The following is a 24,816-nucleotide window of genomic DNA, read 5'->3' on the forward strand; positions in this document are numbered from 1 at the left end:
GCCGTGGGCAACTGACTCAGCCTTCGCGTGTCTCTGTTCTGCCCACGACTGAGTGTGTGCAGCAATCTTCTCAGGGTTGTTGTGGGCTTAAGTGAGGTGCTGCATGTGAAAGCTCTGGAAAACTAGAATCCACAAGATGATGCCCCCCAGACCTGAAGACAGCCATAATCCCCTCCTCAACCTCCGGCTCCTGCCATTAATTATTTCTGGAGACTCCTTTTGGTGGAGGAAATTCGAGATCTTGTGATAAGCTAGGATTTTTTTTTTTTTTGCCACCAAAGTGGACCAGAGAGGGTGACTCATTTATATGCTAAATATAGGACAATCCTGAAGTCCAGTCCAGCTGAAATCAAATCAACACCTTGTCCTTGTCTTGGGGGTGCAGTATGCTTTTGTAGAAGCAACTTTGGGCTGCAGCTCTTGATAATGTGGTTCTGCTCACAGCCCCGCCCTTGCCTCACTGAATGACTTTGGACAAGGTATATTACCTTTTCCGGGGGCATATTTTTTCCATCTGAAAAATCAGGATATGATCTTTTTGTTCTTAGCCACTCACAGAAACATGCTGATGTTGCCCAAGGTAACAGATGGAAATGTTTTGGAAAGAGGTGTTCTTTACACATATGAGGTGCAGTTGCGTGGAGTCTTTTTAATGGTTTTTCCCTGGCTGGACCTGCTTATCCACCTCGATGGTCCTAAACCCACTGACTCAGAGTGCTGCTGAGTCTTTGCTTTGGGCTGTGAAGACATAACATGGGAGTCTGCAGATGGCTATGGCAGGGGGAGTTAGTGAGGGTTGCTCTTTCACTTGTGGCCTCATAAACCCCCACTTGACACCCTACGTAGTGCCCTGGGTGCCAAAGAAACCACACTACTGTGGTGCAGGAGCTCTGCTACCTGAGCGGGTGCACTTGGAAGAAGCTATAGCCTTGCTGAGATGGGAGTAGCAGAGCTCATCAGCCGCAGAGGGGTCATTGCTGCGAAATAGCAGCGACAGCAGGAAACCCAGGCTAGGGTCCCCAAGGCGGAACCCTGCAGGCTTGGGGCTCAGGAAGCCGCAGCGTGACCTACAGGCTCAGTTTGGCTTCTGTCTGCCTAACAGAGAGCTCACAGCACCCACTTTACCCCTGCGGTGGTGTGTTATGAGTAAAGCTAGAGGCAAGGAGCACTCAATGCACTTTAATAAATGCAACAGAGAACAGCACTGGGAAGGGCAGAAAACCATCAACAACACGGGGCAGGCAAGAATCATCGTCCCCTGACCTCAAATTCTCTGTGCCCAGATTGGCAGGCAAAAAGATAATCTTTTTACAATCAAAATCCGAGGGGTTCTGTTCCTCTTCCCTCCCTCCAGAAACATTTGCACAGTTCATTGCTTGAAAGCAGGCCCACGTCTTACTCATCTTTGCACCCCCGGCACAGAACCTGGAACTTAGAGGGAGTTGATTCATGTTTGTTAAATTCACCAACAGAAAGAAGTGCATTTTCTCTGTATTTTACTCTGATCTTTGCTGATAGCTTGGAGAATATCTGGATGAGGTTTTAGAAACCCCACTGGCTGCATGAGAAGTCAAATGTAATTTTGTTTGTAAAGTACTAGGAAAAGCAGAAAGTGCTTTTGTGGCCGAGAATATGCCAGCTCAAGGCAAACCTAGTGCTGGGCTGAGCAGAGCCATTCATGTTAGGTAAGGCCCTCTGCTCTCCGTCCCCCAGGGTCTATTTTCCTAGGCGACCATGGAGCTGGGAATCTGTTGGCTCTCACTTTCTACTTCTGAAGGCAAAGAAAGTCAAAGGAACAAAACACCTTTTTCAAAGTGTATCAGTTGTAGAAATGAAAAAGAAAATGAGTCCTGTATCTCTTTATAAAGCAGCAAAAAGAGCAGTTAGGACCATAATAACCCCTGTACTCCCCAGGACTTTTGTCTTTCCACCAGGCTGGAAAATGAGCTGGGTTTGTTGCCTTCGAAGGAAAACTGCTTTGGGTAGCAGCCGTTTAAGCAAGGCTGGGATAGGTCAGCTTGAATCACCGAGTAGGCAGAAGCCTAGGAGACAGCTCCTCTGTAGGCTTTTGTGAAGACATAACGTGAGAGTCTCATAATGGAGCCTTCTCATGCCGGTCAGCCTGCAAGTGAAGGACAGTTGTCAGAGCATCATAGATCACCCACCATCAGTGCTGGGAGGAATCATGGTCCTCGTGTCATCTGGGGCTGGTCAGCACTTGCCGTGCTGTTATCATTGCAGATGTCACTTATCTATTGTGGCCTGGGTCCCTTCTGTACACCGCCATATTCAGCTAGTCAGTATTAGCTTGTCAATGTTGGGATAAGCCATGCAACCCATTTGCTCTCCTTAGTCATAGCTCCTTTGTTTTATGGATGCAAAAACTCAGGCCCAAAGAGGTAGAGCAACCAGGCTAGGGTAGCATAGTGTTAATGACAAGGTCAGGGTGAAAACCCACATCTTTTGACTCCTAGTGTAGGGCTCTTTTTAGATACCACACTGCCTGTGTCCTTGGGACTCCTGGAAACCAGTCACCCATTTGGAAGTGACTGGACATGTTTTCAGGCTAGGTTGGATCAGTCCCACACTCGAAATCCAGAGTTGTCCCCAGATTAGGAGTTGGGACTGAGGAGTCGTACTGGAGAAGGGGCTTTGTAGGCAAACCTAGGTCCCAGTTTGAACTTTATGTCTGAGATTACCTGAAGAGGGAATGCAAGTAGCAGGCAAATAATGTCTCAGCTGCAACTTTGTATGCATCTTGAGTAGCTAGCAGTGGGTAGGTCACTACAAATGGGGGTGTAGCTTCATCCCAAAGTTGGGCTGGTCTACACATTGGAGTCCTGTGATAAAGGAATGGGAGCTGGCATCCCTTTTGTCTAGGCTAAGGCAGGTTCTGGAAATTCTTTGGGTGAAGCTTTACTGATGGCCTTGCAAATAACCCATGGCCCCTTGGCCAGATAAACAAAATAGTAAATAAAGAAAACTATTTCTCCTTACTTAGCTCCACAATTTTTTTTAGCTCCTGGGTTGGAGGTGGGGATTATTGGCTGGTATTACATTACACAACATAATGCATTTTGAGTCTGGCTTGAAGTAAGAGGATAACAGGAGATGGGGTGTTATGCAGAGTATCTGAAGTGGCCCACCTTATTAAATCATAATATGTCTCTATGTGTTTTTCCCTTCCCAAGGCTTCTTGGCCTCTTATATTCCTAAACTCCCTTTCTCCCTGTGTAGCGTAGTTTGCATGGGGGGTAGGAATAAGAAGCAGCTAATTCTTACCTTAAAAGAAAAATAACTTGGCAGTCAAGAGAAAATTGATGGCCAGACTCTTGGCAAACACCATTCGGAGCCCCAGCACTGTGAGGGACAGCATGTTCACCTTCCCCGCTGTGAACTGTGAGCTGTGATGAACTGTGGTTGAACAAAAGTAAAGATGGTGGCTTTAGCAAGAGACTAAGTTGCCTTCCAGAAACTGGGCCCACAACACTGACAACCAGCCTCCTCCGAATCACCAGCATTGTGCCTGGTCCGCAAGCCCAGCTCGCTGCCAGACAGCCCTCCGGGACCCCAGGCTGCTGCTCACTCCCAGCCAGGCAAGCTTTGGAAACCCTTGCTTGCAGCCAGGCAAGCTTTGCTGAGAGACTCAGAGGGAACCAACTGGGCTCAGGTATGGTTTTTGCTCTCTTTTGAAAGCTGGAGACTTTTGGCCCCCTCTGAGAATGACAGAGTTTGCTTTAACCCTCAGTTCTGAAGTCGACCCTTGGTTTCAACTAACCTTTGGGCCCATAGAGGCTCTCTGAAGTTTGCTCCATGTTTTCAGGTTCTGTTGGTTTTACGTTACCTAGAACAAACAGCAGTGGTCAGAGATTCACTGGCAACCAAGAGGCTCAAAGGATTTCAGGTTTTAAAAGTGGAGGAGACTCTAAGTAAGTAAACTGAGGACCAGGGGTATGACTTGGTTAAGGTCAGACAGCTATTCACATAGCCAACATTCTTCCCATTCTGGTTTTTTTTTTTTTGGTTATACTAGGAGGCCCACATTCAGGTATGCCTCTAATTTGTAGGAAGAACTAGGGTTCTCAATCCTATGATAGGCCGGGCTGCCCTTTGTTTGGCATTCACACTGGATTAGACTGCACATGAATTTTTAACCCAAAGTCTAGTAGTAGGACAATCATTAGTATGAAGAAGACAGTGGTTGGTGAAGAAGAGATGCAGGGGGGATGAAATAAGATGGGCTTTATCTCAGATTCCAGCCCAGGGATGCAGAGTTCAATTCCAAATCAATGGTGGGCCATAGTCGGGCCTCAGTCTTGTTTCCAGCATGATACCATATTAAGAGTGATCTGTCAAGAGTTTACATCTCCAACTTCCCTTTCCCTCAACTCTTCTTCCCTACAATTCCAGCCCCTTGAAACTAGATATGATCTACCTGAAGATTTTTCCTTTGGTTCAAAATCGGTGGAGCGCACGATTTCATTGTTGTGTTCGACTGAACAGGTCACTGAATTTGAATCTCCGTACCGACCGAGCTTGACAGCACTGTATTTCCCACTGGGAGAGACGACGATAGCAGGGTCAAATTCTATTAGTTTCTTGGATGATTCAAGATTTATGTTTACATTCTTAGGGTAGAAATCCTTCACCAGGCAAGCAACAGTCGTCCCATTTTTCATGGTGAAAACGGATGGTTTGGCAGGAGGCTGGCTTCCTGTAAATAGAATTAATTTATTTTGAAAGATGATTATCTGTAAGTGTGGGAGTTAAACAATGGTGGTTACCTCAATTCTGTTGGACCAAACGTTATAATCCAGACTTTCTTGCATCCTGTGTGTGACCTGGGCTTCTTAGCACCCTCATGAAGGGGTAGCCAAGGGAAGTAGAAATGAAAGGCAGTCAGTTTGACTTCTAGTTAGGAGCTGCTAAGTGACATGGCTGAAGCAGGGATGGAAAAGAACAACTACAAATAAGTTTCTCGATCGTCTGAATTTCAATTATCTGTATTTTATTAATCAATCCTCTGGACAATTGCAGTCAGGCTGAGTAGCTTTATCAGTTGGTTTATTTAAAATGCATCAGCCCTTGGAGTGAAAGCAGGGTGGGTGCTTGTTCTTGGCATTGTGTCAATCAAAAAATCAGGTCTGAGAAGGACTACATGACTGGTTCAAATACTCTGAGGATGGTAGTGTTGGGGTCACTTCAGAATGTCATCCCCATTTTACAGCCTAGAAAGGATAACCACTGAAGTTAAGGGGTACATCTCTCTGCCTTTAGGTGAATACTTATTCTTTTGTAAGGGACTATCCTGCAGTTTCTTTTGAGTCTTTAATCAGAAATAACAACTATCATTCCCAGGAAGTCCTTATAGACATAAAACCAGCTTAAACCCAGATCTTGTTTTATTCTAAGTGAAGCTATGGAATGTTGGTTTCAATAATTGGATCTCCCCCTGGCCTCCTCTGCATTCATGCTTCACCCTGAACTCTACCATCTACCTGCCACTCTGTACCTGCATCTTCTTCTTTCCTTGAAACTGAAAGTTTTAAAGCTTTGAGGGAGGCAGTAATGATTCTTTCCCACCATGACTTATTCAACTTTCTGAATTATGATAAATTTTGACCATGGAGACTTGGATTCTTAGTTTATCTTTAAATAACTGGGTTTTTGAAAAAAAGATTTTATTTATTTATTTGAGAGAGAGAGAGAGCCTGATTTACTTGTTGTGCGAGCATATGAGAGGGGGAGGGGCAGAAGGAGAAGCAGACTCCCTGCTGAGCAGGAAGCCTGATGCAGGAATTGATCCCAGGACCCCCAAAATCCGGACCTGAGGCAAAGGCAGATGCTTAACTGATTGAGCCACCCAGGCACCCCGATCTTCAAATAACTGTTAAAAAAGCGGGGCGGGGGGAGGCGAAAATGCCTGAAATCAGTAGAGACAACCAATCTCTGATGTTGCTCTGGATTTATTTCCATTCACAAGCTTAACTGCTGATTTTCCATATTAATTGCTTGTGTGAATATAGCTTATTTATTTATTTATTTATTTATTTATTTTTAAAGATTTTATTTATTTATTTGACAGAGGGAGACACAGCGAGAGAGGGAACACAAGCAGGGGGAGTGGGAGAGGGAGAAGCAGGCTTCCCACCGAGCAGGGAGCCTGATGTGGGGCTCGATCCCAGGACCCTGGGATCATGACCTGAGCTGAAGGCAGACGCTTAACGACTGAGCCACCCAGGCACCACTATAGCTGTTATATTTAAAACTTCGGTGAGTTTTGGGGCCCCTGAGTGGCTCAGTCCATTAAGCGACCGACTCTTGATTTCGGCTCCGGTCATGATCTCATGGTGGTGAGATTGAGCCCTGCCTCAGGCTCCGCACTTAGTACAGAGTCTGCTTAAAATTCTTTCCCTCTCCATCTTGTCCCCCTTTGCCCCCACTGCTCGCACACACACTCTCTCTCTCAAACAAAACAAATCAAATCAAAACAAAACAAAACAAAAAAACCTTAGGTGAAACTTGTGATATCCAATTAAAAATGTTTTGCATTCCAGTGTACTTTTGTTTACTATGATTTACAATCAAGACACAAGGTAATGCTAAATGAAAAGTCTTGGTAATGAGTGAGTAAATGCAACGATTTTTCTAATGTTCTGTCCTGAATTTGGATCTGGGCTTTGCTGTGAAGCTCATGGCAGTAGAGCTATAACCAAACTAATTGGTTGTGTCTGGTTGAGACGGAGTGTTTGCTAGTCTGGAAGTTTCTGCTGATCACCATTTTATAAGTGGACCATGGCCAATCATGGCTTTCCTAGGGAATCAGCTGTTCCGAGAAAGCCCCTCATCGAGTCTCCACTTCATTCTCTGCCTGGAAGCTCAGCTGAAAGACTGGGTTCTGTTTCAGGCACTCGGGCAAGGAACTCATTCCTAAGAATCTGGTTCCTTCCACTTTAGGCTTTAGCTCGAGACAAGAGGGCGGCTGGGGATTTTTTTCAAGGGGCTCTCCTAGAACCTACTTTCAACCTATGTGAGAAAACCTTCTTTGTTTTGCTTTCCAGCAAAGCCACTGATAACAGACACTGATAACTCTCGCAGTAACGGCTTGAAAAACCACACGTTCTGCTCTTTCACCTGCCTTCAGACTTGCGACATTTCTTGCTCACTCTACTGACCTTGGTCTCATGTATTCTGGTTGATTTTCAAGGGAGTTATGTGGTACAGTGAAAGGAAACTAGCCCATTAAAAAATAAACAACAAAACAAGACAAAATAATCCTATCTCCTTGGTTACCTAAGAGTTTGACCCAATACTAGTCTGATTTAGTTGGATAATTAAGGCTTGCTTGGGATTTTAAGGCAGTTGTCAATGTTCACTCTGGGCTAGAGACCTGGTTTGAATAATTTGAACAATGTAATACAGCTGACAAGACAAATGTCTGCAGAAGGTAATACACTTGTGGGATTGAGCTCTTAATCTGTTAGCATTTCAGATAACTCGCAATGCATTCATTTGGTAAAATGTTTTTCTCAGACTCTCTTTCTCACTGAATACCTATCTGTTGAAAACAGTTGTTTGAAAGTAAAGTGTTTTATCTAATCCATTCTTTGGTATCACGGTAACCAAAGAAAAGGTTATCTGACTGAATTGAACCTTTAAAAAAAAAACGGAATGCATTTTATATTGTTGCCATACTCTTATTTTATATTTAACTTAAACCAAATCTGAAGTTGGGTAAAATTTGCACTATTGTAGTCCAAAATTTAAAGATCTAATTGTTTATTTTTTGAGAATTTCCAGTCTTTCTTCTTGGCCCACCAATATAATTACATTTCAACGTGGGTTCCAGAGGGCTATTTGTTTGAACAATTGTTTTATTTCAGACTTTCTCTTTTTATGAGTACCGATCCAATGCTAAGGTTATGTGCTGGTCAGCAATACCAGAAGTATATACCTTTCCTGAACAGTCTTTCTTAAGTTATACACGTGGAAATCATCTATGTTTTAGATTCGCATAGAGAGTCCTTCTGGCTCCCTAAGAATTGTACCATCTGTAACAAATGTCACTCACAATTTCAAGGCTCTTGGACAATATGAGATTTAACTTGAACACTGAAATACAAGTTTGCTCTACCTGATTACTCCGACCAGGTTAACCACCCCTCTCCTTTGAATCCAAACTACAGGACCTTTGTTTTCAGGTTGCAATGAGGCATGTACACTAGTCAGCCTAGCCAAAGAGATGGGTAAGAATGAAACAGTCTTCTGGAGATTTGGGGCCAAAGCATCTCTGCATATCCCTCACTCCGCTCATATGCTCTGACAATTACTATAATTTTTCTGGTTTTCTTTTCTTTTCTTTTTTTTTTTTTAAAGATTTTCTTTATTTATTTGAGACAGAGAGAATGAGAGACAGAGAGCATGAGAGGGAGGAGGGTCAGAGGGAGAAGCAGACTCCCTGCCGAGCAGGGAGCCCGATGCGGGACTCGATCCCGGGACTCCAGGATCATGACCTGAGCCAAAGGCAGTCGCTTAACCAACTGAGCCACCCAGGCGCCCCAATTTTTCTGGTTTTCTTGGCTGCTCTGAAGATTTCAGAAATAAGTGGGGCCTATAGTTCCCCCCCCCCCTTTTTAAAGTAGGCTCCACACCCGGTGTGGAACCCAAAGCAGGGCTTGAACTCACGACCCTGAGATCAAGAACTGAGCTGAGATCAAGAGTTGGATGTTTGACCAACCGAGCCACCCAGGCACCCCAGGGCTATAGTTTTAATATATGCTTTTTAAAAACAAAGTGACTCAGCCTGGTGACTTTGCTGGGGCCTACCCCCACGCCTGGGCTGCTCCATCTAGTTCTACTTTCCCAAGTAATGCAAACTGGATGGCAGCCCCAGTGCCAGGACTCAGTTTATCCCTAGAAATATCGGGGAAAAAAGTCAACTCACGTGGCTCCACGACGAGTCTGGTGCCAACTCCAAAAAACATCTGTCGAGTATCCCAGGAGCACATCGCAACAGCGCCTCACAGGTAACCAGCCTGGGGCTGGCCCTGGGACCTGCGCTAGAACATCTGTGCCCTGCCTCCGCTGCCTGGGTCCCAGCCTACAGACCCCACAACTCAGAGCACTACAGAGCTGCCCTTGATGAGATCAAGGGGCACAGAGTCTCAGTTCCCTTTGAAGCTAATAATAGTTTGCTGGATGAGGTTGTGAGCATGAAATCCCAGCCAGGAGGCACAGGGACAGGGGACAGGGCTGACACAGAGGGAGAGAGGAAGGTGACAGGTGACTGGTAGCTGCCTTCAAGATGGACAATTCAACTCCCAGTTTATTGGGGGGCCTCTCCAAGAAGAACACGATAGCTTGGGAACAGGGATGGGGCACTGACTGGCGACATTTCTTATAATGAGTGTCAGGCTGAAGAGGGTTTAGACACAGGTCTTGTTCTCAGATTCTGGTTCCTTCTCTTGGGTCACAAATTCTGCTTTTTTGATTGGAAACCTAATTTCTTCCCCATCACTCAGACTGAGTCTCACAATAATAAGGAATCTGTCTCCTAATTCCTTGAGCTCAGGGAAAGGCTTTCTAAGGATCTGAGGGTTGAACAAGAAGTTGGTAGCCGACGGGGAGCCCAGTAGTGCCGTGGGTCACGGATGCGGGTCAGAGAAGCTGGTGCTTGCTTTGAACTGTTTATTTTCGCTTTATAATTTCTCCTGTCTCTGGATCCAGATACAATTCAGGAGGATATAGTAATCATATGAAATGGAATTTAAAGACCATATGGATTACTCTGTCTCATCACCAGAAATCAAGAGTCTAAGGCTAGAGCCAAAGGGAATGATGGTTGTATAGGGCCATTATTTGCTGTTAAAACTTTAAGGATTGAGGGCTTGACTTGAAATTCTCACTTTCCCTACCTGAGCTTCACATAATCATATTACACTCCATCATGGAGAGAAAACTAAAGAAGTAAATGGAGTATCACTGGAGAGCATGGGTCAGTGTCCCAGCAGCTGGGCTAAGCATCACTTTCATCTCTTTCCTTCTTCCCTAAGGCTCCCAAAGGCATAGCCTCAGAGATTTGATCCCAACACTGCAGATAATTCTGAATTTCAAGTGGAAATGATTTAAAGGGAAAATGAAACACAATACTTTGTGCTCAGATGCAATTTGCCCAACATCGATCAGACTGCCATCAGCTACAACACGATTGTTGCCCTCCTTCTTCCTAGTCTCTCTCCTCTCAGAGACAACTCACCAAATTCCGCTATTTCCCTGGAAGCAACAGGCAATCAAGAACCCCTATGAGGTCATTTTTCCTTCTGAGAGGCAGACGCCGTGTTGACACTTCATGTACATTTCCCCATTGCTTTATTTCCTCTGAGATAAAATTTAACCAGGTAAGGGCAATGTCTGCATTTTGAAAAGCTTCTGAAAGATTACTGTTCTCTGGACGCATCCCAGTGACTGACTATTGGTAGCTATGCCACATCAGCCTTGGATTTCCGAGCCCTGGAACAGATTACCAGTGGAAAATATCCCTAGGAGAGCACCATTACTTCTCTATTGTCCTGAAGTTGGTGGCTGTGATTCCACATTGGATTCTACAGGCTCCTGAACCCTACATCCAGAGTAGAGTCTTCAGATTCAGGGCTAACAGAAGAGATGAGCACATTAACTGCTTTTGGCCAACCCAGACTAGGAGGGGGCTTTGGGGATCATTTAGTCTGAGCCAGGCACACTGACTTAAAGCAAGTTCTCAGCAAAAAGACACAAGGGAAGATTGGCTTTTGTCATCTGAGGGAGAGAAGACTATCTTGATCTAACTCCTTCTTTAAAAACATTTTTCTTCTTTTTAACTGTTCCTCTTCTTACACCGTGGCCATGACTCTCTGTCCTCATAAACAGTGGAAAACTGTCCTCACCTAGAGCTTGCCTTTTCCCTGCTCCTAATCCCTGACAGAGGAAGGGACCAAAAGGCTGACTAAGGGCTTTATTTGGGCTGTTGTAGAAGGCTTATTGCTACAAATCTTCAGAACAGAGTTTCTATGCATGCACAGACTATTTTCCTAAGGGAAACCTAATGAATTTGTCCTCGGATTTTACCTTGACTCTCTGCAACAACAGAACAATGGGTTTTCAGTTTGGAACCTCCTGACTTCCCAAGAAGCTCCATTCATTCAGGGCTAGGCTACAACAAGTCCAAAGGAATATATGCCCTGAAGTAACATGTATAACCTACTTGGTTCCACGATGAGTTGAGACCCTCTTCCAAAGACAAGTTGTGCTTCATTACACCACCTCAGACATCATTACAAAAACCTCGCTACCTATTTGCCCTCTGCGTGGTCCATCTGTGTGGAAGGGGTGGGTGGAGCAGAATGAGTGTAGCTGGAGACATAAAACTCTGCAACAGTGTCTGAGATCTAAGCATTATATTTTGGCAGCTTGTTTGATATGTGTTATCTTCTGAGCGTTGGCATTTAGGAAAGTCCCTGGGTTTTTTGCTATTACCTCCTCAACCTGCCATCACTTACCCCCTGATCTTGCTTCAGGGTCACATTTTCACAGAGAGAAAGGGATCATTTTGGCTTTGCCCAGAACTGACAAATGGCTACTATTAGTGAAAACATAACTATGAGGTTCAAGTCAATGATAAAGGACTATGCCTCAGTTAGAGGTGGAAGATCATGATGGTTGGAGCAAGAGCCATTGATGCAAAAGATTGGAGCCTACCCAAAGGGTCATAATAATCATAGATGCCTACCATTTGTATAAGTGCTTTGCTACTTACAAATGTCTTGTGTTTATACTATCTCAGCAAACATTACCGTAACAAACTCCATGAGGTGAGATGATTAGATCCTTCTTACAGATGAAGTCCCTGAAGCTAAGTATGGTTAAGATAGTGAGTGGCTGGGCTGGGCCTTACTCCCAGGTCTCCAGACTCTAGTTTCCCTGCATTTAACCAGAGTAATAGATGATAGGACTGGAAGGAGCCTCAACAGTCAATTGTCAAAACCTTTGTGATGACACAGTATTAATGGACACATAGGGACAGTTTGGATTCCTTTTCCAGTACCTTTAAAAAAATCAAATCATAGAGGTGCGCCTGGGTGGCTCAGTTGGTTAAGCATCTGCCTTCAGCTCAGGTCATGATCCCAGGGTGATCCCTGCTCAGTGGGGAGTCTGCTTCTCCTTTTGCCCCTACCCCTACTCGAGCGAGCGCGTGTACGTGCTCTCTCTCTCTGTCTGTCTCTCAAATAAGTAATGAAATCTTAAAAAAAAATCAAATCGCAGAATTCTTACTGGGTCATAAGACACAGCATTGGACTTTCTTGGTTTCCTACTAAATCTTCCCTAAGAATTGGTCTGGATGATAATCAGAATCATCGTGGGCTAAAGCTGGAAGACACCTTAGAAATCACTTGGCTTACCTAGAGGGAAACTAATGTTCAGTGAAGTCAAGTCAGAGAGCTAGTCAGTCAAAGATAAGGATTGGAGCTTGGTCTTTGAAATATTGGTCTGACATGCTCATCATCACACCTCTCATTTACTAGATGTATTTAGTACAGGCCTGGTTATGACCTGGATCTGTAAATGGTGAATGCACAGGTGGTATGTTGGTTATCTAAAGTTAGTCGGGTGGAGGGAAGACAGCACATATTCTCCAGTAAAGATCGTGGGTCGAGAGGACCACTGCAGCACATACCTCATTCTGGACCTTATCAGAGACTCAGTCCCTGTTCCTCAAACCATCCCTTGCTAAATTACATGCTGGCTAGATCTTTTCAAGTGTTTCCCAAGCTGGTGACTTGGGAAAATATTTAACAAAGATAATTGCTAAAAACAGTGGTCATAAGAAGGAAAAATGAGTCACTTACATGGTTCCACCTCCAGATAGGTTCCTTTGCCAAAGATCAGTGGATCAGTTGTGCTGGAGAATGAGCAGCTGATAGACCTCATCTAAAAACTACCTTGCTTTCTTTTTCTGGCAACCCTGGCGCCAGTTGCCAAGTCATGTGATGGATAGTGGATGGTATTTGTGTCTCATCTGGACTAACCTCTTTGTTCTTCAGTCTTGGAGGCTGTCCTTCAGGACCAAAGCAGGAGGTGATTCCTGTGTCAAATAGAAATCTGAACCTTTGCCTTGTTACAGTCTGAGTCTGTGCTCTGAATGAGAGAGACTGGAAAAGAGTTTCTTAGTATGAGCAGGAGAGAAGAAAGGTGGAACGTTGGTATAGAGTAGCAGTTCTCAGCCTTTGGGTTATACTTAAGTAGGGCAAAGATCTAGTGAGTTATGTACCTCACTCATTCCTCATTCCTCATATCCAGTCAGAGCTTTGCATCATTGTCAAGCATTGTGCAACAGCTAGACTTCTTAGTATAAAATAGACTTAGAATCTTCAGTGCATTTAAATAACATATTCATGAATATCACATTGTAGCAAGCTTTTATGATCTACTCACACTTAAAAGTGACAGTTAAATTAGCCTCTGTCATATGGAAAAATCAGAGTCTGTAAGAGTGCCCGTGTCACTTATAAAAACCAGGGAGAGAATATACATTTTCAGATCCATTACAGCCCATAAAGGACTGAAGATTGTACTTTGAGAATCACTAAAATGGAAAGTGAGTCTCAGTTCTGGTGAAGTAGAAAGATGTCAGAAGACCTGAAATCTAGCTGGACTCTGCTCCTCACTGAGCATATAATCTTAGCCAATTTCAGGGAGCCTCATTTGCCTCTTTTATAAAATGAGGGTAATATCTTCTGTATTGGGGGTTCCTAAGATGAAATGATAGGGTGTATATAAAGCACTCTATAAACTAGAAAGCCTTGGTGGGATGACTGGAATGTTCATTAATGTTAGACTCAGAGAAAACACACTTTACTTGAAGCAAGGGGTGGAATTTCCCTAAGCACAGAGCTTCCCAGGGGTAGGATGGTAAGGAAAGGTCACTAAGAGAAAATAGGATCCTATTTCTTTGGAATTTAAGAAGAGAGTGCTCACTTCTAAGGGCTGTGGGTGAGGCCAAGAATCCATGTTTCTGTCTCCCCTGGTCTTTTCTGGGGGTCAGGTGTGACCTCCATTCCATTCTCCAGTCTTCCCTTTCCAGTCCCCACACTGGAGTCCTTATGGTGGCCCATGAGCTGCCTCGTCCCCAGGCCCATTACCAACCTGACCTCATTTTCAAATTCTCTCCCCGTCACTTCCACTTTCCTCCAGCCACACGGGCCTCCTCACTCTCCTTCACACGCTCCAGACAGCACCGCGTTCCCGCGGCCTGGAGGTGCTCTTCCTCCAGATATCTGCACGTGGCTCACTCGGTCACCCCCTCAGGTCTTTGCTCAAATGTCACCTTTCCAGTGAGGCCTTCTGTGTGACTCCTCTGTTAAAAACTGCACACTGCTCCCTCTTCTCGTCTTCTGCATTCCCTTTCCTGCTTTATTTTTCTTCACGGGGCTTATTACCACCTAAAATACTATATATTTTATTTATTTATTTGGATTACCATCTGTCTTTTGCCATTAGAGTGAAAGCTCCAATAAGGCATCAATTTTTGTCTGCTTTGTTCATGCTGATCACTCAGCAGTGAGAAGAGTGCCCAGCAGACAGGGACGGGGACTTGTCACAAGTTGGGGAGCAAGGACTTGGCTTTGCCTCTGCAGGTTCCTAGTTGGCTTTTATTTCTGTTTCCCTTTGCCTTACGCCACGACTGATTATCCTTTCACTCATTCATTCATTCAACAGACATTTATTTAGTGCCTTCACTGTATTTGTGGATACAGTGAGGAACAACTCAAAGTCTTTGCCCTTAGGGAGTAAAGGAGACAGATGATCAATGAGCATCCGAAAGTGTCGGGTGGAGATGAGGGTATAGAAATGAAGCAGGGTAAGGGGACTATAGGGGGTGATTGGAGAAGGTGTCAGTAGAAGTGACATTGAGTAAAGACCTGGAGAAGGAGAGTGAGAGAGTTTTGTGAATCCCTGGGGAGGGGATTAAAATAGGGGAGAAAACAGTACAGGGCCAAAGGCACTGTCGGGCACAAGCTCCATTCTGAAACTGGTGGTTGCCGGAGGGGGGGGGGAGGGGCAAGTGGGGGAAGGGGAGCAGGAGATAAAGGCTTCCAGGTATGGAATGAATAAGCCCTAGCATAGGATAAAGGCACAGTAGAGGGAATATAGTCAATGGTATTGTAATATTGTGTTGTACAGGAACAGATGGTAGCTACGCTTGTGGTGAGCAGAGCGTGATGTATAAACTTGTCGAATCACTATGTTGTACACCTGAAACTAATATAACATCGTGTATCAGCTACACTGAAATTAAAAAAAAAAAACCACCACTCTGTTCTGGGAGATGTTCATCGTGAGTGAGAGGGAATGCCAAAGGCAGGAATGAAAAGGTTAACTCTTGGAATTTTAGAAACACATTAGCGATCCTGGGATTTTCTGGACTCCTTTTTTCTCAGGATCATCTGAGCATTGTTTGGATCTTTCTGAGTATCTCAACCCTCGAATCCAGTGGTGTAGTGTGAGGAACGGGCCTTGCCTGGAGAATACCTCTTTGGGTAACTGGTTTTGGTATGGCGGTGGGAGGAGCGCTTCCTTGGTGAAGGACTATGGTGGAGATGTTGGTTGGAAGGGAAACAGCCTAACGGTGGCTTTAGACTCTGCCGGCGGCTTGGAAAGGAGCCCAGTAGAGGAGGAGGGGGAGGCTGGGCCATCGCAAGAAAGGCCTCCATGTGTGCCTCAATCAAGCTGCAGTCTCCACAGAAAAGACAAGTTCTGGAGTGCACAGATGCTGGAATCAGACAGATGATACACATTTTGACTTTGCTAAGCTCTGTGGTCTTGGAGAACCCGCCCTCCATCTGTAAACAGGCAGGTCATAGTTCCACATGGTCATTGTGAGAAGTGCATAAAATGACATTCATTAATAAAGTGCCTCGTCCAGTGGCCTGATACACAGTAGACACCCAGAAAGTGGTAGTTGATATAGTGATGACATATAATAATATATATTCTTCTTTTTTTTTTTTTTTAAGATTTTATTTATTTGACAGAGAAAGACACAGCGAGAGAGGGAACATAAACGGGGAGTGGGAGAGGGAGAAGCAGACTCCCCACCGAGCAGGGAGCCCGATGCGGGACTCGATCCTGGGACTCCAGGATCATGACCTGAGCCGAAGGCAGTCGCTTAACCGACTGAGCCACCCAGGTGCCCAATATATATTATTCTAAGTGTATCTCATGATCCACTTTCATGAAGATGCTCCTGAAGCCCGTGCTTCTTTTCTAAGCTCCTCTCATTGTCATGGTCAGTAGCAGACATTTACATTGTGGCTTTTTCTTTCATGCTCTCTTGTCCTGTTCTCTGGTTCTGTTTTATGAAGTTAAGAGGCATCCCCTGGTTTTCTCTATCCAGACGGCTAAAAGGTTGATGGATTTGGGGCTGTGGGTTTGCGGGCACAAAGCTAACAAATGGAGACTAGGGAAATCAGTCACTAACCTCACATGGAATGTGGATAAATTATTATTTTAGTGAGAAATTTTAAAGCCAGTGAGGTGTAAGGGCAAGGGCCTGAACTAGTTGAATCTTTAAAATTTTGCTATGATTTTTTTCTTTTTCTTTTTTTTTTTAAATCTGAATTTCTCTGCTCCGACTATGTCAACACAGCTTTGGATCTCTATCTCTTTCTGGATGCAGAGCCCTACCCCACTTCTCCCCATAGTGTGTGCAGTCTGGGAATGACCAGCCAGCACTCCTTCCTTTGTTGTTGTTGTTGTTTTTTTTAAGATTTATTTATTTATTTTTAGAGAGAGAGAGAGAGGAGAGTGAGAGAGAGTGTGAGAGCATGTGAGCAGGGGGAGGGGCAGATGGAGAAAGAATCCTGAAGTAGACTCTGTGCTGAGCGCACAGCCCGACACGGGGCTCGATTCCAGGACCCTGAGATCATGACCTGAGCTGAAATCAAGAGTGGGCTGCTTAATCAACTTAGCCACCCAGGAGCCCCTTGCCCTCCTTATTTTCCCTTCTTCTGCCCTCAGTGGTATGCCTCTTGAGCATTATCCACCCAGGCATTCTCTGAGGGGAGCCCACCCCATCACATTCTCCCTCTGCACCTCTCTGGAACCTACTTTTACCTTGGAAAACACAAGCTGAATGCCAAGCACCAGGCCAGAGTGTGCTATCTCTTGTCTAGTAGCCCCCTCAGCAGGTTTGGGACCACTGACCCCACTCTTAGACTTCCCTAGATCTTTGGAATGGGGTTTTGTATTTGTTTTTTACATTTGCTGGCTTAATATTAATATCCACTATCTAACTGGAAGCTACTGCCAAAAAGAGACTGCCTTTTTTTTTTCCCCAACCGCAAGACACGGTTGGATTCAAATGTCACTTAAATGACACAGAAAGATGCCTTCTGTGTTGAGTGCAATCTTTTGACAACTTTAGCATTGATTCTTTTATAACAGTTAATTAGTGAGTGGCACCAGATCCTCTTAGTGAGGGAGACGAACACCATGAGTCCTTAGGGAATTGCTCCTTCCTGTGTCCTATAGGCTTTAAAGCATTTCTTAGTTGGAAGCATTACACATTCACTTTGTTCTGCTTGGAATCTGGTCTCACTGGGAACCAGAATGTTCCCACTTCCTCACGAGTAACCTAGCTTCCATTTGCAGCTCAAACAATTAGAAGCAGATGTCTGGTTCCTTTTTTTCTGAAGAGAAATGTAGCAACACCAGTGACCACCGTCTGGCCTTACCCTCTATGGTCAGCTCTCTCTCTCTCAGCCTAAAGTAGGCCAGAATTATTTATATCTGGAGAATTTTGATAGAATCACAGACTCAGATCAACCTTTTTCCTGATTAGTTCTCTCCTTGGGGAGTTAAGCCAATGACTCTGGTCTCTACAGCCTGACCTGAACCCCACAGATCAGGCAGAATTTTCTCAGTTTCTTCAGAGCTGTGTGGTTCTTTCACAGCCCGGATTCTATTTTTTTAAGATTTTATTTATTTATTTGAGCGAGAGAGAGAGGGAGAGAGAGCGAGCACGAGTCCAGGGCAGAGGCAAAGGGAGAGGGAGAGGGAGAAGCAGGATCCCCACTGAGCAGGGAGCCCGATGCGGGGCTCGATCCCAGGACCCTGAGATCATGACCTGAGCTGAAGGCAGAGGCTTAACCGACTGAGCCACCCCGGTGACCCCAGACTCTATTTTTTTTAAACCGACAAACCTCCTCCCAACTCCTATCGAGGGGACTGACCATAGTTCACATCTTCCCTATAGTCCTCCTTGACACTATTTGGGTGCTATTACTACCCATACATATCCTGATATTTCTGCCCCTTAAATGGAGGAGCCTCTAAACTCAACAAGCAGACAAATGAGTTACTTACGTGCTTCCACGGTCAGGCGAGTCCCTTTTCCAAAGAAGAGCTTGCTAGTAACACAGCAGTTGAGGCCATTCCAAAAACCTCAGCGGCCCTCCTCGGGAGCTCCTCTTCCTATTAGCTTTAGGACTGGAGGGTCTTTAGGGCTCAGCTCTTAGAAAGATGGCCCTCAGTGCTTATTCAACTGGTTTATGACGATTTAATCAATTGCAGGTGGGGTGGGCTTGCTTTGGGGAGGCTGTTGACTGAGGAGAAGGGAGGAGCATGTATTCCTACAGTGAGCATTTCTAGTATAGCATGTTTCATGATGTTCTCTGAATTGTTGCTTTCTCTTGTTTTAGATTGTTCTCACTCCTAGACCCACCCCTAACTCTCAGTCTTGGAAAACCGACATTGTCAAGAAGATGGATCTTGGATTCATGACTGTTCCAGAGTCAAGGCCTTCACATCCCCCAGTACTGCTTTAGACACAGACAGCGTTTGGCATAACAAGGGGTGATGGGGGTGGCGTGAAGCCCTGATGAGGTGCCGGGGATTTACGCTAGAGTCAGCATCAGAGTGAACAACTATGGCTGGCGATTGCCTAAAAACCAATCAATCTCTCTTTGAATTTGTCTTCCCAAACTGCAAAGCCAAGCACTCAGGCAAATCTCTCTAGGGACTTGGATTCAGAAAGTCCATATGAGGTGGTTCATATAACTCTTCCCATAGAATCAACACGGACCAGGACAATAATAGTTTCTAAAGAGACACCTTTTTGTATTCTCCACATGTGGCTGTAGGAACATGTTGAAACGCCGGTTTCATCCGAGGGAGTGAGAGGCCAGCAGCTGGGGGTCACTTCTCCTGGTCCAGTCAACTTCCTGGTGTCCCTCCTGGGTCCCTGAGCAAAGAGGGGTGGCTTCCTGCAGTGTTCATCCCCTGAGGCTTGGTAGCCAGGCTGAGGGTTTCCCAGGGAAATGCTCTACAGTTTTTGTATAGGTCTCTGTGGCTTTTGTAGCACTGTGGGTATCCCTCCAATCACAGTGCTACGGAGCTTTACAAAAACCTCCCCTGGTTTCACTCTGTGTGGCCTCTGAGCGCCGCTGGGGCCTGATGTTTTCTCCAAGTCAAGCTCTGGCAAGCTGAAAGGGTTTTGGCTGCTAGGGCAGGGCAGGCTTGCCCAGTTGCTTCTGTCTTCTGCCCAGAAGCCTCTGCCAAGGCTTCTCTGCCTTGTTGGCCGGATCGGCCCTGGAGTTTGCGACTAGAATGGTCATTCAGAAGTCATCACATCCGTTCCCATCTGTGCTTTCGGGCCAGTCTCCTCTCAGATGGTTTCCCATAGAGGAGTTTGTTAGATTTCTGGATGTCTCAAGTGGATTCTGCATGCTGTGGGTTGGGCAGAAAGTGTCTGTGGTCAGTGGAATTTCTCCTGTGACCTGCTAAGCCTCTGATTCACCTCTGCCTGCCCCACTTTATACCTGAATAGTGTTATATAGTTTACAAAGGGCTGTCATATAAATTTAAAATTTCATCCTCTCCATTGACTCCCTGGTTGCTAAATCCAGGGCCAGTAGCCCATATGGTGCTTTGTGTGATGTTGAAAAGGCGACCGTGCTGGGCAAATGCAGAGGCAGCCCCTCGAGTTCAAGCTTGGCAGACAGATGGCACCTTTGTGTGCTTTATAAAAGCTGTCCCTTTCTCCAGCTGATGCAGCTCCGCACCGGGTCCTCGGCTTGGCTGGCAGAGCGCGAGCTGAATTTTAGCCCTGCTTGTCCCCTCAGCTGAGTACCCTTGCGTAAGGCATGGCCCATGGAATAAGCACGGCGACCCTGGCCCAATTCAGTGGATTCTTGTTATTTATATTCTTGTCTGACCTCTAGTTTTTGACAAGTTATTCCCTTTTCGAAAACTCCTCTGGGGCCCTCCATACACTGGTCCCTGTTTGCCTGTGAGTTCTGTGTCTATCACTGTGAAAACAAAGTGACATTATTAAATGATAACCATTTAAGGAGAGTGTGCATTTTACTGCTGTTGCTATCAAAAGGGACCCAGATTTTAAAAAGGTTTATCTTCACACTCGCTCTAGAAGATCTTATGCAAATCCACGGCTTGATTAAGTCATCACAATTTTACTTACAATCTTTGTGACAACTCCTTCCCACCCTACATACAACTGCATTCCTGTCCCATATATTCCAAGCAACTGCATTTCCATATACAGAGTCTAACATTCTTTTGTTGAAGAAAAAAACAAAACCAAACAATGCCCCCCTCCCCCCAGAAAACCAAAGAGCAAATAGGAAAAAAGGAAAAGAAGAAATGTTATGCTCTCAGTATTAATGTAATGGGATGGCCTTGGACAGAAAGCAAGGAAATGTGGGTCTCATGGGGAGGGCCAGAGGAGAACAAGGAATTGCAACCTGAACTCTTGAGTAGAACTGGTTTTAGGTGCTAAGGTTTGAAATGGCAGGAGGTGGGTGGTTACTGTGTTGGATCACGAATTAAGGTGCTGGTTAACCCCCGTGAGACTCACCGACCCCTTCCTAGTGCTGGTATAAAGCTTTCCCAAGCAGCCATTAGAAACTGGTTTGAATAGAACTAGTTATAGGAAACAAAAAGTTGGGGATGAAAAAGCAGCTGAACTCTGGAGTAATGCCAAAGCTTAAACCAGGCAACTGTATGGTTCTGGGGCAGTGACTTTTACAATTCCCTGGCTGTGGCAGAGATCTGGGGTGACGAAGCCTGATGAGAATGTGCTTGTTGTGGCTTCCTAACTCTTCACTCCCTCCCAGCAATGGAAGTGTGTGCCCAGGTACTTTGCCCATGACTTTGCAAGGCCTACTACAAGCAGAGTATACATCCCACTCTATTGACTCTGGGGCTTGGCCGTGCTTGGACTGATCAAACATGGGTGGAAGTGACAGTGTGCGAGTCCAAGCTGGAGCTCCAAGAGACATCCCATCATGGATTTTCACCATTACTTTTAAACCTCTTTCTTCTGCGATGAGAGGAGTGTGCTCCAGCCTGGGTCCTAGAATGAAGACATGCAGAGAAGACCTGAATCCAACCCACATCTTGAAGCCAAGTCCAGCTGGACTGCAGAACACTGAGCAAAAGCGATGTATGTTTGTTGTTGGAAGTAACCGGCAATTCGGGATTGTTACAGATCATAATCACAGCGGAGATAGCTAATTAATACAGATGCTAAGCCTTGGGGGGAATCTCGAATATGAAATTACATGCTTGAAATTATTGGTAGTTCCCCAATTACTTCAAGGTAAAATGATATGGAACACAGGCTTTTGTCTACCAACCAGGCCTACATCTTGTACTTTTCGCTTGCTCCCTTGACCTCAGCTGCACTGAAATACTTGCTTCCTGAAAACTCCATGTTCTTTCATACCTCTTTGCCTTTGCCATGTGATTGCTTTTGCCTGAAAAGCCCTTCCCTTCTTTGATTTCCCAGTTGGCCCTTAACCCACTTCCTTAGATCCTATTCATTCTCTGGTCTTAGCTTTGCTGGTGAATTCCCTGGGAAGCCCCAGATGATAGCGGAAGACTGGACTGGGTTAGATACCCATCCTTTCCCTCCCTGCAACAGAAGTGTGCAAAAGAGAGTTCATGAAACCTATTTTGCTCTCTTTTTCATTAGGTAGAGACCCTACCTAATGAATCCCTAGAGAGAAGGGATTTGTCTGGTTCATCTCTACATTCTGTGCTGGGACAGTGTCTGCCTCAGTGAGTGCTCAGAAAGTGTCTTCTGAATCCATCCTAAGGATGAGATATCTCATGTTCAGAGAGGATAAGTGAGGAAGTGACACAGCCATGGCCAGAACACATACGTGCCCAATTCCGAGTCCCTAGCTTTCAGGCTGGCACCAGGCTGCCTTGTGGAATACCACCTACACTTGTGTAGTGGGCCATAGCAACATTCGTTGTAAGCAAATTGATTTTTAACATTAGCCCGAACTCCGCATCATCAGGAAAATAAATTTGTTGTGATTTGCTGCACACCATGAAATATATTCTAATGTCACATAGAAATGAGTTTCACCTGGTCTACATTCAAGTCACGTTCTTTTCCATTAATGTGAGTCATCAAGGATCACTCGTGTCTCTGGGGAGGAAGCCTGGAGTGTCATGGCTGGGGGACACCTCAGCGATCATAATATTCAGTTCCTTCGTGTTCAGATGAAAGAGTCTAGAAAGATCTAGAGAGCTTTCACAACTTTGCCAAGACACCCAGTTTCAAAGAAGCATACAAGAAATCAAGTACCCCAGTTCCTAGTCCAGTGGTATTTTTTGGCACACCTAGGCAAATACCCAGTCTTTTTTGGTTTTTATTTTGGCCTTTATCATTTGAAAGTGTTTCTGGCATTTATCATTTGAAAGTGTCTCAGTCTAGGGCGCCTGGGTGGCTCAGTTGTTAAGCGTCTGCCTTCAGCTCAGGTCATGATCCCAGGGTCCTGGGATCGAGTCCCATATCAGGTTCCCTGCTCAGTGGGAGGCCTGCTTCTCCCTCTCCTACTCCCCCTGCTTGTGTTCCTGCTCTCACTATGTCTCTCTCTGTCAAATAAATAAATAAATAAAATCTTTAAAAAAAAAAAAAGAAAGAAAATGTCTCAGTCTAGCTGACCTCCTTCCCTGAAGTGGCCAGAGACTGGCCTGGACAACCTGCCATTTTCTTTTTGGTGGTGTTACAGTGTCGTATGAGATGCTCTTCTGTGGGAAAGGGAAGGAGCAGACACAGAGCTGGTGTATCCTAAAGTTCAGCTCTTCCTGGAAGGAGGCTGGGCCTTGTTCTCAGTGCTGGGCAACCTCATTCTCTGGGCGGGGCGGGGGTGGGGGGAGGTTGGTGGTGTGTGTGACAGAGGAACAGAAACTGTGAAACCTGGGCTTCCATGGTATTGTCCAGTCCCAGCTAAGACCAGGCCCCGTGCTCAGAGATTCCCAAGCACTTTGAGAAAACTCATGGGATACCAAGGCAAAAATGAAGTAGGGGTTGGTCAGGGGCATCCTCCAGGTTGGAAATATTTGGGATTGAGGACTTTCAATTAGCTTTATTTATTTCCACCTCTGGCTCCTTGACATGTATTCTGAGGGTTATAGACAAACTGCAGAATATTCAAAGGAGAATACCAACCTGTTGAAGATACTTCATATCCAGGACAGGAAGGAACAGCTAGAAAACATGAGTGAGTGTAGACTGAAGGAAGGGAGATACTGGGTGTGTTTGATCATATTTGAATATATGTCAGGGTAGAGCTGGCTTATTAGAAGGCAGCTGGATTCTCAGGTGTACTTAGGCATTCTACCTACTGCAATATGCTGGTTTGGTTAAAAAATATGAAGAAACTCTGGCCTTCCACAGATAATGTAGTTTGAAAAGAGATGTTAGTTGCCGTGTGGAATCTGAAACCATATTAATGAACTTTTCATATTCTCTTAGATTAAAATCCATTGGTCTCGGGGTGTCTGGGTGGCTCAGTCGTTAAGCGTCTGCCTTCGGCTCAGGTCATGATCCCAGGGACCTGGGATTGAGTCCCGCATCAGGGTCCCTGTTCCGCGGGAAGCCTACTTCTCCCTCTCCCACTCCCCCTGCTTGTGTTCCCTCGCTCGCTAAATCTCTCTCTGTCAAATAAATAAATAAATAAATAAAATCTTTAAAACAAAAATCCATTGGTCTAGCTTGCATTTTGGATGAAACTTTCACCAGGCATGGTTTTGTAACATTATCCATTGGTCATTTGGGAAATAATTGGTTCACTGATTTAGGCAACTTCCACATGTTAACACATTTCATTATACAGTATCAAACTATCACAGTTGTTAATATCACCATCAGTATCTTTAAATCAGAAAAGTATTTAAACATTGGGAGGCCATTCAGCTCATGGTGGCAGATACAAGTTTTCCTTAACTCCACCTTTTGCCTAAAAGCTTAGATTTTTATCATTAGCAACAACTTTCCAGTTGTTCTTCTTGATGTGACAGGCTCAGTTGATTCATTTTCAAGAAGTTGTCTGCCAAATACTCAAGTCTGAATAACCATAGTTTATCAGTCATTTTTTTCAAGCAAAGTGATGTTTCACGGAAAAAGTGGCTAGTTCAGCTTGCAATACAGTGGAAGTATTTTATGTGTACTCCCTCTTTTGATGCAAGAGGTGAGATTTAATAAAATTAATAGTTTTTACTGCTTTGTCAATGTTATAGACTGAATTGTGTGCACCCCCCCAAATTCATACATTAAAGTCCTCTCTCCCAGAACCTCAGAATGTGACTGTATTTAGAGATAGGGTTTTTAAAGATATGATTAAGTTAAAATGAGGCTATTTGGATTGGATTAGGTTGGGTCCTTAGGGTGGACCTTAATTCAGTCTCACTGGTGTCCTTATAAGAAGAGGAAATTGGGGGGGCGCCTGGGTGGCTCAGTGGTTAAGC

The 24,816-nt window shown here is 44.9% G+C and overlaps 2 gene segments (V, D, J or C); both read right to left on the minus strand.

The window, feature by feature from the left end:
- Nucleotides 1-24,816, minus strand: part of LOC118003664 — a 421,186-nt gene that overhangs the window by 84,613 nt on the left and 311,757 nt on the right.
- LOC118003665 lies at nt 1,164-9,191 on the minus strand. The segment is given in 5 exon segments: nt 1,164-2,122; nt 3,283-3,414; nt 3,779-3,844; nt 4,436-4,714; nt 8,945-9,191. Coding segments are annotated over 4 exon segments (540 nt in total).

Source organism: Mirounga leonina, unplaced genomic scaffold (assembly GCF_011800145.1).
Source record: "Mirounga leonina isolate KUSES-001 unplaced genomic scaffold, KU_Mleo_1.0 Mir_91, whole genome shotgun sequence".
Lineage (NCBI taxonomy): Eukaryota > Metazoa > Chordata > Mammalia > Carnivora > Phocidae > Mirounga > Mirounga leonina.